This window comes from Hemiscyllium ocellatum, chromosome 48 (genome assembly GCF_020745735.1).
Source record: "Hemiscyllium ocellatum isolate sHemOce1 chromosome 48, sHemOce1.pat.X.cur, whole genome shotgun sequence".
NCBI classification, from domain to species: Eukaryota; Metazoa; Chordata; class Chondrichthyes; order Orectolobiformes; family Hemiscylliidae; genus Hemiscyllium; species Hemiscyllium ocellatum.
The window spans coordinates 9408526-9423344 of NC_083448.1; the positions used below are offsets into that span (position 1 = coordinate 9408526).

Genomic DNA, 14819 nt, shown 5'->3' on the forward strand with positions numbered 1-14819 from the left:
CAGACTGGCGATTGTTTTTGGTCTGCAACCAAATGTAATCTCTATTTTTTGTTCTCTTTTCATAAATGCAAATAAATTCAACATATACTTACACCTTATCAAATTTATTTTGAAAAGCACAAGTTGGAAGTGACCCAGTTTTCAGTCAACTCAATTAATGATAAGGCTGTAATATTATTACACAACCACCTCTCGTGTAAACAGTAGGTTTTGAAAAAATGTAGACCTGATACAGCAGTTTTCTGACAGGAACACTGCTTTGATAAGCTGCTTATTCAATAATTTAAAAAAATACTGGTGGCTCTGCATTCCAGGCATGAAACATATCTTATCATCTGACCTTACAACCTCTACAATCAATGCCATGGGGCAAGTGGACTTGATACATGCACAATGCAACCTAAATATTTTCCAAGTGCAGAATTAGAATATTTTGATGAATATACTGAATAAATTAAAAACGCAATCCATGACACCAAGAACACATGCAATTATATTTCAAACAATGATGAGACAGAGTACACGAAAGAGAAAGACGGCTTAGTAGCATTTTGACAAGACACCAATCTCTACCTCAATGTTAGGAAAACTAAGGAGCTGGTCATCGACTACAGAAAGCAGAGTGGAGGACATGTTCCTGTCCGTATCGATGGTGTTGAGGTGGAGGTGGTCAAGAGCTTCAAGTTCCTATGAGTTAATATCACAAACCATCTATCCTGACCCAGGACTCTTACCATTTTAACAGATGCACCTTGGAAAGCATCCCATCTCGATGCATCGCAGCATGATATGCTAAGTGCTCTGCCCATGATCGTAAGAAATTAGATTTATATTTGCTGCCCAATCCATCATGTAAACTAACCTTCCTTCCACTGTCTGCCTACACTTTCCATTGCCTCAGTAAAGAAGCCAACTCTGTTGGAGTTCATCTTTCGCTGCACTTCCTCTGCAGCTGTTAACACTATATTCCACATTCTATTGTTTAACCCTGTACAGTATGACTTGTCTGGTTAGCACACAGAACAATACTTTACACTATCTCATCGTACATGTGACAATAATACATCAAATCAAACCTTATAACTGGATCAAATAGGAGAGAATTCAAGTCTTTGAGATTGCTCGCCTCTCTTTCCACCATCCATCATTGCAGCCAATATTTTAAGGATCACTGACATTTCCAGTATGTACTACAACCATAACTGGATGTTGGAATGTCAAAATAAAAGGTTCTAGATTACAACTCCATTCTTGTCATATAAATTGGAGGAGTAAAGTACTGTAATTTGCTGGAAGCAGTCTTATCTTTTTGTGGAGCTATGCTGAAAATCTACTCACCTTCTCGTAATGTGTCTCCATGCACAAGAAGATGGTGTACGCAGTCAAGCATGCCAAACAGCCCTCCACATAGGACTGTCCCCCAACCTTCTCAGCCTCTGCATAAAGGTTGTTTAGTACCCTGATGGTTTCTTCAAACTGCTGCCGATCAATCTGTGGAGATGACAGTGTTTACATGAAAGATCATATGCAATATGATAAAGGCAACTTTTATTCAAGCTCAGCTCCATAACAGGCTGGAAACTGATGCAGATGAAGTGGAGTTCACAGGTTTCTCCCTCAGAATTTACCTCACAAGTAAAACCAGAACCAAAACCCTTATTGCCAAATCCATCACAAAGAAAATAATCAGGAAAAATCAACCAAGTACAGCCGATTTTTCTCATGATACAGGAAGCATTGTGTGCGCGCGTGCGTAATTCTCACTTCTACAAGACTGGATGATTACCAGCATTTGGGAAAAAGCTCACATTGCAGACTCACAACTAGCCCCACATCTGTGACCAGAGAACCAAGTGAAGCAGCCTTTGAAAGTACCACGAGCACACAGCAGAAGACCCACGTGTAAACAGAAATGTTCAGATGGTGAGAGATTGGTATTAATATGCCAGCTCATTCTGTCAATATTATCAAAGCCGATTTCACCATCCAGTGTCAGACCTTATAAAGCAGAATTTTTTAAAAAAAATCAATTCAGCACTATAAACACAGGGAACCAAGGCACTTACGACCCTGAACCAAAAATATTGACCCTGACGAAGCACTATTCATTCCAAATTTTCCCCCCACTACTTCCTAAATTATTCATTCAGTTTGCTATAGTAAGACTGTGTTAAGAGTTGAGAGCTATCCTGAACCTACTGTGTCCACACCCACCTCTGTAGCCTGTGGGGACTAACGAGTGAGTAGGAGAGCCTAGAATTGTCTAAATTGTACTTTGTGGCATAACTACTTTGTTTAGGAGCTGGCAGAAGGCAACAGCACCAAATATTGCCATTTGATTTTACTATTAACAGAAAGCAAGGTATGCTAAGAATGATCCTTACTAGAGAGGGATCAGTTTCCCCAAATAGTATTTCATGCAGCTGCGAAAAATATTCCTGTTTGCACACAAGTGAAACATTTGAATGAGGAAAAACGCAAATACGAAATTGGAACTGAAAACAAGAAACTCAGCAGGAATTCTGACAAAACTTCACACACATGAAATGCTATCGTTTTTTTCTCAGCAGGTGCCACTCAATCTGTTAAGTATTTCCAGCAATTTCTATTCTTACAACTAATCAAGATACGAACTGTGGAGATGAGTGGGACAGTGCAAACACTACCGCTAACTACAATCCTCAGCTGTGACATAGATGTATCTCTACCAGGTCTTGGTAGCCTCCCTCTTCCAGTGCATGGACATTGATTTAGTCATGTCATTAAAGCAGCACGGTTAGTCCACAGGAAGTTAATTTTTCCTGCAAAAGACATGACCAGTTTTTCATTAAGTCGTCAAAGTCATACTACAGCACAGTTCAACTGCATACCAATCCTATTGGTTTAGTTGTCTTTATAAAGTAAAACAACAATATTTGGCACCACACAGGACACACACTGTCTCTCAGATTTAAATACCTACAATTTTTGCAACCTCTATTTTAGTACATTCTTCCAACTACCTTTCTACTAAATACAAGTAGAATGGTTTGCAGCCTTTGCATACAGTAGGCAGAGGGGAAAAATGCTTATCATCAAGAGAGCATGATGAATATAAAATAGTTGTGTTGGTCACCATGGAAAAAGTTTTGGGTTCCAGTGAAGACAGATTAATGAATGAGAACATTATTTTGACATAACTTTCTCCAAAAACCAAGCTAAAACAGATTTAGAGCACAAGATGACAGGAACAAAAGGAAGGTACAAGACCTAACACAATAGAAACAAAAGAGATAACAGAAATTTCACAGGAGAGTAGTGATCAAGAAATAGGAAAATAAAAGCTATGGGCTTTACTGTGGCCCGCACCTATTGTGAAACATCAATGTATCTTGAAACAAAGTTATGGTTCCAGCTTACCCTGTTCTCCAACTCCGAAGGGAATTTAGTCTGAAACTGGCACACGGTCCCACTGGAGTAGTCTCTCTGAATGAAGACTTTCGATGTCAATGCTGTGTTCTGTCTCAGGTCTTGCAAGCAGTGGGTCTACAAAGCAGCAAACAGAGTTATGGAACAACAGATTAGGTCTGTAAACTCCATAAAAATAAGCCATTTCAAAAATATGACTAAGCCCCAAAACAGAGACGTAATGCTTTCACAAAATCAGGTACCATTCTTGAAGTAGCACACAAAGAAATAACGCATCTTGTCTCACAGACTTTCACATTCCCAGCAGTCCTCAAGTTTGTCAGCTGGACATTTTGACTAGCTCGATAGTAATCAGTTAGAAAATTACCCAACACCAGATTACAGTCCAACAGGTTTATTTGGAAGCACTAGTTTTTGGAGTGCTGTCCTTCATCTCCACATCCACCTGATGAAGGAGCAGCACTCCGAAAACTAGCGCTTCCAAATAAACCTGTTAACTATAATCTGGTTGTTGGATGATTTTTAACTTGGTACACCCTGGTCCGACACCGACACCTCCAATTCATCGACAGTAATCAACATGTATAGCCTCACAATGAAAACAAGAAATGGCTAGGTTGGTTGATGTTGCTCGAGTTATTCAAAATTGATACAAGAAAAAAGCTAACAACAAGAGTGAACTCTGTAGCATTTGTATGTGGTATCATTGAAGGCTGAACTTGCTATGAAATGCAACCCAACCGACCACACAAACTCATACATCACATCAAAGAAATATTTGCATCCTTGTACATTTTGTACGCAGATTAAATCTAAACTTTGCTACTTGCAGAACACTCAGTTATGTCCAGGGTTTGAAGATGACCAACTCCTGCCAACTTACATGATGAAAATAATAGTGCAACGCAAGATCAGCAGGTTCCACTGGAACTTGAAGTCAATGGACATTTAGGGCAAGAGAACTGAACTCCTGTGGTCCACAAGCTGATAACACCACATGAAGTGCAGAATGTGCCCTTTTCCCACAGGCAATTGGCACATACAACTGCGGCCTTGCCAGAGATGAATACAAGTTTGCAGTGCCCCACAAAATCACCTTAACCAAATTCTTTGCAAATGCACTTTCGTACCATTTCTGATTTGATCACATCGATACTTCTGTGCTAAATTCCCTTCACGATGGCAAATTTGTATCCACTTGAAATTGGAACACAGGGTGCAAACCAACCAATTCTCAGAACCAAAAGGGATATTTCCAGTCCATAATTTTTCTACAAGTCACATGAAGTTCACTGAACCCAGAGGCGGCACATGTTAGTTTCACAAGCCTACTTCCAAATTCTGCAGAGATCGCTTGCACTTCAGAAAATCAAAGTTCAGCCGTGTTATTGCTTTAAATTCACGAAGGTGTAGTCAGTGCAACCAAGAGACTGAAATTTACACTAACAGATCCAGTCACAATTCCTGACCTTTTACCTGACCCGCTAGGGCCACTTACAGTATAGAAATACTAAAAGCTTCAGGGAGGCTACCTCCCTACTATTGAGCTCAACCGCCAGAAGCAATGTTTGCCTCACGCTGGCTAAACAGGGAGTTCTGCATTGAATGCAAAAGTGTCATATGTGAAATTTACTCAAATTAGAATGTTTTCTCAAAGAATGGAATATGAAGCTTCAGGAATCTCAGCTATTCAAAAAGTTCCTCATCTTCTTCAAAGCAATCATTTAGAAAGGTTTCAGTTAAAAATATGAATCTCTGAACAAAGTAAACGAGAAAGTACAAAACTGAAGTAGTAGAAACTTGTGATTGAGATTTCATGGAAATCAATATTTCCAGGAGTTAGGGACACAAACATTTCATTTCGCCAAGTGTCACTGGATTCATACATTCTTGGGACCACAATCCAACACGAGTCTTTCTCAGGCACAGTACAGTGGATAACGCACAGCTGAATAGTTTGATCATGCAATTGCAAATGAATTGTTAATAAGATGACTGTTGTGTAACATAATGTCAACTATCTTCAAATCGGAGGACAAATAATTTCAAAAGAATATCATGTGGACATTATAAGATGGTCGCCACAAGATATCGGCAAACGGGAGCTAAGTATATCTAAAGCAGACGATCCCCAAACCAACATAATCACTCAAATGCAACAAAAATCACCACATTTCATGACAATTCAGATATCAGTGAAAAACCACTAAGTCACATAGTGTCTACTCATACCTAACCCTTCAGCAATAAATGAACACCAAACATATGCATGAAGTTTAAACAAAACATATTCAAAATGTATGATGTAGGCTTCTTTCTTTGATCCATTTCTTACACTGCCAAATGCACAGAACACTCATCTCACCAGGAAGAACTACAATGCAATCAGTTGCTGACATTTGAGGGTGGAAGAGCAGAAAGCACAGGTAATTTCGGGTCAAGTGAGATTTCAAAAATCCATAGATTTTAAATTCAACCCAACCCCACACTCTGAGTTGTAACAGAAGTCAGATTCAGAGCAATTCTGTCATGACATGAATTAGTAGACCACTTGCCTAAGCGAAGGAACGTGATGATTCCAAATGGAGAATTCTCCCTTTGGCAGGTGAATTAGTGACGCGCTATGCTCCCTATCCTTCCCATGCCCCAACTCCAGAACAAAATGATGACACACCAAGTTACAGATTTCCCACCAACGCAAAGTGACCCTTGCAATCTTCCAGACATTAAGCCTGGTACCTTGGTGCCACAGACACTCCCAGGCATCTAACCAATCCAACTGATTGAAAAGCCAATTGAAAAACAAAGAGAAAACACGTGTTAATCAGATTTTGCTGCTAAGCTTAACATTATCAGAGTAACTGATAACTGACAAGCAATTAGATTAAATTAGATTACTTACAGTGTGGAAACAGGCCCTTCGGCCCAACAAGTCCACATCGACCCGCCGAAGCGGAACCCACCATTCCCCTACATTTACCCCTTTACCTAACACTACGGGCAATTTAGCTTGGCCAATTCACCTGACCTGCACATTTTTGGACTGTGGGAGGAAACCAGAACACCCGGAGGAAACCCACGCAGACACGGGGAGAGTATCAGTCGCCTGAGTCGGGAATTGAACCCGGGTCTCTAGCTCTATGAGGCAGCAGTGCTAACCACTGTGCCACCGTGCCGCCCACTAATTGTTAAGCCTCACCAAGACTTGGTATTTGACCTTTGACCATTTGGTTAAAATACCACCCCAGAGAGCTGCCTGGAATGTCAGCACAGGAAGAGAGAACACTCCACAGCAGAGCTATGAAGGGAATGAGGTACATGAGCATCTCATGGTGACTCATGGAAAATTACTATCAGTTATCAATCTGATCCAACAGTGTTAAAGAAAACATTCTATTGTCAATGTACATGGACTCATGATTATTATTTTTTTTAACAGGATAATTGATTGCCTACATTTCAGATTTTATTTTTAATCATCCATGGGATGTGGGCAACCATTTATTGCCGAACCCTAATTCCCCAGAGGGCAGTTCAGAATCAACCATATTGGAGTGATGCATTGGCCAGACTAATTAAGAACAGCAGATGTCCTTCCTTAAAGGACAAAGAACCAGATGGACATTTTCAACAATCGGCAACAGTTTCGTGGTCATGTGAGACTCTCAATTACAGAAATTCCAACATTTGCCGACGCAGGATTTGAACCCACATTCCCAAAACATGACCTGGATCTCTGGGTTAACAGTGGCGTGACCATCACCTCCTCTCGGAAATATAAAACTGAGAAGACGTTTAGCTAGATAAATTACCACTCTAAAAGGCTAAAAGAAATTCATGGAAGAAAGCAGGCTTAAAGTGACCTCATTCTGGATTGTGCAGCCAATTAAACAACAACACAGTTTTGACAGGATTGTTGGGTGCAGTTACAAGAAAGTTATTACAAAATATGTTCTGATGAAACATTCACATTGTCACAGTTGCACAAAGTTAGCATGAGAACAACAGACCAAAAGTAGAAGCCTTCCAGTCAATTCCTTTTTCTTCTTGCCAATAACATACCCAAGGATGATGGGGTCCAATCCCAGATGTGGCCTCTGGTAACAAAAGCAATGTGTTAGCTAGATATTGGAACATGAAGAGATAAAGGGGGGGGGGGGGAGCTCACAGATGACGGCTCCCCACCCTTGGCTTTTTCAGCATGGTCACTGGCTAGTGATCAGGAATCACATCCTTGGCATACTTTCAACTCCTGACTATCCCATCCCATTTGTTGCCTCTGATTGAGTTCAGATAAGAATCAAGCCTGGGGCCTTCTCATCTGCACAGCTTCACCACATGTTGCTTTCGCCAAATTAAACATCCCAAGAGCCCAAGCCAAGGCAAATATTTCTTTCCTCGATTTTTTTTTCAAAAGATAGAACATTTGGACCCACTAGCAGTACTTTCTGCTCTCAGCACTGGAAGGAAGGCCTACCATCATAAAAGATTTCTCATTCAACACAGTTTCATATCATAGTGGCAGAGGTGCACAATTCTGGAACAGCCACAGAACAATTGAATATACAAAGGATTAGGCAGTATCTGTGCAAAAAGGAACTGATGCTTTTTCAGAAATTTCAGAGCCAGGCAAAGGGGTTGAGGTTCAAAGCAATAAAGCGAACGTCCATGATTGATGCCAGGACATTAAGTGACAACAGGGCTGAGGTTTCAACACAAAGGGATTTGATTATGGGACGAATAAAGAAACAAAAGATGGGTCTGGGAAATGTAAACAGGCATAGCTGAATCATACACAGCTGCAATTCATAGAAACCCAAAAACAGAGGTTACAAGCTGTAACTTGAACTGTAAAATGAATTTGCAATTTTCAAAAAGTGTTCCATAATGAGATGAAGTCTCGCCCAAGATTACATCAAGTTTGGTTTAAACAAGGAACATAGAAGGAGGAAGTGTGTTGGGTGGCTAATTAAAATTGTGAGTAACCAGAAGTTCAAGGTCATTCCAACAAACTGAACTGAGGTAAATGGCAATGTATTCACACGGTCTGCATTTCACCTTCTGAATATGGAGGAAAGAACCTATCCTCTCATGGTAGCTTCGCATGTGTGCACTAGAAATACAATGCCCACCATTGTGACCTCTACCCTGCCATCATCCAGGGACCGAAACAGCTCTTACGGGTGACACAGTAATTCATGTGTATTTCTGTACGGCTGCACTGAAGGCTCACAATACAAGTATTGGGTGCAATTAAGGAATAGATTAGGGTGCTGCAGAAGGAAAAGCTCCCACGAAAAACTAAACAGGGAAGGAATGATCTGCTTACATTTGCACATTACCTTGTATCTGTTGCAATACCTTGGTGGGGGAAATCATGGTGTTTTCTTTTCATGAATGCAACTGGGCTGATCACATTGCAAAGAAGTGAAGAAACCTAGTAAAAAACCACTTTCAGGAACTTACTGAACACCCAAATCCCTGTGGAAGTGCAAACGGGCAGCTTCAATAAGTTATCATCTCTGAGAGAGTTGACATGTTGCAGTTTAAAGCAGTGGTTAACACAAGCGACGGAATCCTCCTCCGAACTTGATCACAACTAGTTCATCTTTGTGAATATGTTTAAACCATTTCTCATTGGTTCAAATTTGTAGGAATGGAAGCAGTTTCATTTCCTCCTGTCCACCCTGCCTAAAAGGTGAGACAACCTGTAACTTTGCTTCTGCCAGCAGCTGCTGTCTTGTTGGAGATGATGTTTCTATTGTGTAGGTACCTCAGTGAGAACATCACATTATAAAGTGGGAAAAAGATCAAAATGCTGTTTCACGAATACCAAAACAATTAAAAGTACATTACCGTCTGAGCCAGAGGCTGCAAGCTCAAACCATATGACCAACCTTCAACATATAAACTAAAACTAACACTCCAGTGCAATATGAAGTGAATTTGACATTATTGAAATTGTTACAACAGGAGGTAAACTCTGCTGCTTAAAACTTAAAACCAGCAACACAGAAAAGATTTATCCCGTGCAGTAATGCGTAAAAGTTCGTGTGGTCAAGAACGATTTAAAGTAAAAATTAGCAACTTTATTTCTTAAAGTATAACAAAGAATAATCAACTAACAACTATGTACAAGTCCTTACTCTAATCTATCTTTTACCTCTCCTTCTGTAATATTAATCCGATACAACTCCCAATTAAGATTTACAAAACAAGACATCTCAAAACCAGGCAGCTTTCAGTTCTTCTGCTTGGATCTTCCTAGGTCTTCTTTTCGTCTTAGGGATTCTGCTTCACAGGTTATTGACTAAAAAGTACTTTTTAAAAGAGCTACTTTTCAGGCAGTTTTTTTACCCGCTGGGACCCAACTGTTCAATTTTTCCACGGTCTTCTACCCCACGGCATCGGATTGTGTCATCGGCTTTTATGATCGTCAATATTCTCCTTTCAAACTTGATTGGAAATTGGTATTTTTTCCAGGGCATATTTTAACCTGGCCTGTTTTTTGTCATTTCCAGGCAACCAGCTACTCCAGTCAGTGGAGCACGTTATATTGTGTCTTATTGAGAACACTTGTTGCGGTCACTGTTAGCTTTTAACTCTCTTAAAAGGGATAGTTCACCGACATCTTCAGAACAGAATTAACAGTCTTGCACTTCGTTTTTCCATTTTGCCCATTTGTTCAGTAAACCAAACAAAAATCCTTCAATACTATTCCAAGAAGATCCAAACAGTACTCACTACATCATGACATTATTTATCCCTCAACTGCAACACAAAATTACTTTTTCTTCAGATCGTGGAGTATTATAAACTGGCTGCTGCATTTACTGGAAAAGTAGCAACTATCAAAGTACTCGTTTTTGAGAAGTACTTTGAGATCTGTCAAGGTAAGGTCCCAGGCAGTGTTGCTGAACAAAGAGACCTTGGAGTACAGGTTCATAGCTCCTTGAAAGTAGAGTTGCAGGTAGATTGGATAGTGAAGGTGTTTGGTATACTTCCCTTTATTATTCAGAGTATTGAGTACAGGAGTTGGGAGGTCATGTTGCGGCTGTACAGGACATTAGTTAGACCACTGTTGGAATATTGCGTGCAATTCTGGTGTCCTTCCTATCAGAATGATGTTGTGAAACTTGAAAGGGTTCAGAAAAGATTTACAAGGATGTTGCCAGGGTTGGAGGATTTGAGATATAGGGAGAGGCTAGGGCTGTTTTCCCTGAGCATCGGAGGCTGAGAGTGACCGTATAGAGGTTTACAAAATCATGAGAGGCATGGATAGGATAAATAGACAAAGCCTTTTTCCTGGGGTGGGGGGGGAGTCCAGAACTAGAGAACATGGGTTTATGGTGAGGGGGGAAAGATTTAAAATGGCAACTTTTTCACTCAGAGGTTGGTATATGAATGGAATGAGCTGCCAGAGGAAGTGGTGGAGGCTAGTACATTTTTAAATGTTGCAATTGTATCTGGATGGATAGATGAATAGGAAGGGTTTGGAGGGATATGGGCCAGGTGCTGGCAGGTGGGACTAGATCGGGTTTGGATATCTGGTCGGCATGGAGAAGTTGGACCAAAGGGTCTGTTTCCATGCTGTACGTCTCTATGACTATGTTTCTATCATACAATGCATGAAACATCTCTACTAAATATTGCCTCAAATTGCAATAAAAGTGGACTAAAATCCAAAAGAACTGTACAGCTAGAAATCAGAAGCAAAACCAGAAATTGTTGGAAAAGCTCAGCACATCTGGCAGCATCTGTGGAGAGAAACAGAGTTAACGTTTCAGGTCCATAGAACCTTCCTCAATGTTCCTCAGAACTGTTCTAAGGATGGGGCAGTAGACCTGAAACATTAACTCTGATTTCTCTTCACAGATGTTGCCAGTCCCGCTGATATTTTACAGCGATTTTACTTTTGTTTGCAATAAAAATGGTTTGACTACTCAAGTACGTTCAAAATAATCATGCGTGACAATTTGAACTCCTGAAAATTAGCAGGTGCTATCCATTTTCTCAACACCATGTTTAATTTGAACAAGCAAATGTCAACAGTGGATAGAAGCCAGGAGCTCAACCAAGGTGACATCACAACCTTCAAAAGTGGAACTTCAACAATTTCTTAATGTTTGACAAACACATGAGACTGATTCACGTCCTGCTGATGACTAAATACCATGCTTGATACCAGATCCCCCTCACTCTTCAGCTGCGGCATCTAAGGAAGGAAATGTAGCTAAGGGGAGATAGATGATGTCATAGACCTGATACCCTCCCTCTATTCCCAGTTTGCCCACAGTTCCTTTTGCTTTCTTGGAGGGAAAAAGATACCGGATATCAAATGCAACATACAATGCAGGTAAGAATTGACAGCGGGTCAAGATATCAGCAGAAGAGGGAGGGAAAAAAATTAGAATTTATCGGAATGATTTAAAGGACATCGGCGACTTTAAAACAAGGTTCCCCACTTATTCAATTGAATTATTAAAACAGAACTTGAAAAGGGAGATCATATTTTCTTTTGAAATTCTCTGATTAGTCCAAGTTGAGTCAGGTGGTTTAAAGTGACACCAGATTTTTATGTTATACTGAAGGAGAGGTAACAGAGCTTACCAAGGTAAATAACAATAGCCAGTAGCTATAGGTTTTAGCACATCTAAATATCCTGTGATGCTTCACAGAAATGTCCGATCAAATTTAGCATGGAGCCACATATGGAGATATTAATACTGACAACCAAAAGCTTTGTTGAGGAGGTAGGTTTCAGGAATTGTTTTCAACGAATGGGATTTAAGTAGGTGGAGAAGAATAGAAGTGAATTACAGAACAGACAGCCTCAGGTATTCCAAGTGCCATCATTGAAATGCCAAACACGCAATGTGCAGGAGGGCAGCAATCTAAGAGTTGACAGCTTGGGCAGATGATCACATTACAGAATTAAGCAAACAACAAAATCAAGTCTACAGTACAAGTTCAGACCATTTCCTGTGAACATAGAATGCACTCAAAAGTATCAACACCAAAACATGACTTGGTGGGTGCAGACTACAAAATCTTACAGAGCTGTGGCCTAATATTTCACAAGGTTCCAAGTAATCTTTAGGTGAGTTACTTTAAATCTATGACTGCTGGTATTCACAGTACAGAAGGACCTATGAAGAATGGTGCTATGAACACATTACAAAAACAGTCATGTCTGAAGGCAACAATACCATGATTGTTGACTAGATATACGAAGGATGGCATGCGGCCAGCAAATGAATGCATGCCCAACAAATCTCAGCCTTGAGTGTTTGGTGCGTCTGGCAGTTAAAAGGTCAGAATTCTGCTGGAAGTGAGGGAGAGGGGGGAATGTAGAAATGCAGAAGGGACTGGACAATTACAATTGCACATCCTTTGAGCAGATTATAACATCTGATTCAGTTGCAAGATGCAACACTCTTCAAAACAGGATGCATTGGACCAACAGTCAGTGTTCAAGTGGCATCTGAATCCATCTCTAAATCCAAAGAGAAAGTCAGGAATCCACTTGGGTTAAGATTGAATGAGTCTAAATAATTCAAAGATAAATAAATACATCTAATAAACACATTTTCTGACATGAAGTACAGCATCTTCAGCACAAAACAATTTTTTGAGCAGAAATATGATGGATATAAAACAGGAACAAAATGTAAGTCAAGCTTTTTCGCTAAAAAACCTCTGAATTAAATATCAGCATCTGGAATCCACTGCTGCCAGTGACTGTTGAAACAACTGTAACCTCAAAGTTGATTAACATGAGGAAAACTTCTTGTCTACTTTTCCTTCTGGTGCTCCTATTTTTAAAATTAAAATCTTGTGATATGACACTCAGTGACCTCACACATGTTCCATCCTTATAAATGCATACAAAACAAGAAAGTTACTAATGACGGGGGAAAAAGGCTGGCAGAACGCAAATGTTAGTAGATGAGTAATCCAGACTCCAAGTGAAGAGAGTGGCAACCGGAGGAATTTACCTTCAATGTAAAAAATAAAGATCTGCCATGAAAAGCTCATCTTCAGACTGAAAAAAAAATAAACATGAAGTGTTGTCAAAATCCACCTCATTCATCAACGTCCTTTAGAAAAGGAAATCTACGAATCTCACTCAGTCTGGCCTGGTGATCCCATACCTACAGCAATGTAGTTGTTTCTTAGCTGCCCACTGAATGGCCCAGCAATCCACTCAGTTCAAGAGCAATTAGGGTCTGACAACAAATACTGGCCTTGCCCATAGTACATAAAAGAATTACGTAACAAAAAGGAAAAGAGCGCATTCCACAAACTTGAGCCACTCGTGCCACTTCACAGTCAATGAAGCACTTTCAAAGTGAAGTTATTTCGATAATTCTTAAAATGATACCAGCCAATTTACACACAGCAAGCTTCCAAGGACAACCAAAAAGTAACAAACAGCTATGTTTGCTTTCAAGGAATACTAGCTGAGAGACTAGTGATGTCCGGCTTTATGGGTTCAGGGCTCTACACTTCTTGAACATGTGACCATGGAATGTGGGTTATCCACTGGAAGGCAGTCTCTGGTTTATATCTCAGCCAAAAGGCTTTGGGGGGGGGGGGGGGGAGGGGAGAGAGGAGGAAAGAGTTCAATGCTCAAGTTGTGATGACGGATGTGATTGGAAACACACAGCCCCTCCCCTCAGCGACCTCAAACCAATGTCCAAACATCCCCCCCCGCCACAGACACTCCCCCTTTCTTCCACACCCAACCGAATCCTTTCTGTTCCGCCAAACCCTCTTCCCCTCCCTCGCCCCTTGTCAGTCTCTCCCCTCCCCCCCCCCTCAAAAAGCCCCTGCACCCCGTCCCTTTCCCAGAAAACCCTCGGAATGTATCGGTGAGTGAAGTAAGCAGCCCTGTCCTGTGACAGGCAGACAAGACACAAATAAACAAATCGCCTCCTGGAGGGGGGGGGGGGGCAGTGGAGGCGGACAGGTTTCCCGGGGGAACCACCGGCATCCGAGCGGGCACCAGGTCGCGGCCACCTCCCCGTTCCCAAACAGACAACCCTTTCTCGGCCTCGCCCGGAACCGCTCTCGCCAGCCCCCAGCTCCCAAAGCGCCCCCCTTCCCTCAGTCGCAGAGCCCGAGAAGCCTTTCCTCCGATCCGCCGCCGCCTCCTCCTACCTCCGCCATCTTGTGCCGCCGCCTGCTTCCGGGTTGCTGGGTCCCACGATCCGAGTTCCGCCTGGAACAAAAGGTCCCTCCCCAACCCCCTTCTCTCTCTCTCTCAGAGAACCCACAACCTTTGTGCAGTCTGCACGGTTTAAACCTTCATATCACAAAGTTCATCAATGAGATGGTCGTTCTCACTCTGTCACCTTATTTTATTTACATTTTGTATCAGGAAAATAGTCTGGAGGAAGATAATCACG

At 41.2% G+C, this 14819-nt stretch overlaps 1 protein-coding gene across 1 annotated transcript in view; it reads right to left on the reverse strand.

The window, feature by feature from the left end:
- Nucleotides 1–14617, reverse strand: part of golga7 (golgin A7) — a 30791-nt gene extending 16174 nt beyond the window's left edge. The window contains exons 1-3 of the mRNA XM_060856373.1: nt 14572–14617; nt 3400–3525; nt 1339–1491 (exon numbers count right to left, since the gene is read on the reverse strand). Coding sequence (XP_060712356.1) covers nt 1339–1491; nt 3400–3525; nt 14572–14580 — 288 coding nt within the window. The 5' untranslated portion in view covers nt 14581–14617. The remainder of the gene's footprint in view (nt 1–1338; nt 1492–3399; nt 3526–14571) is intronic.
- Nucleotides 14618–14819: the final 202 nt, after the last annotated feature.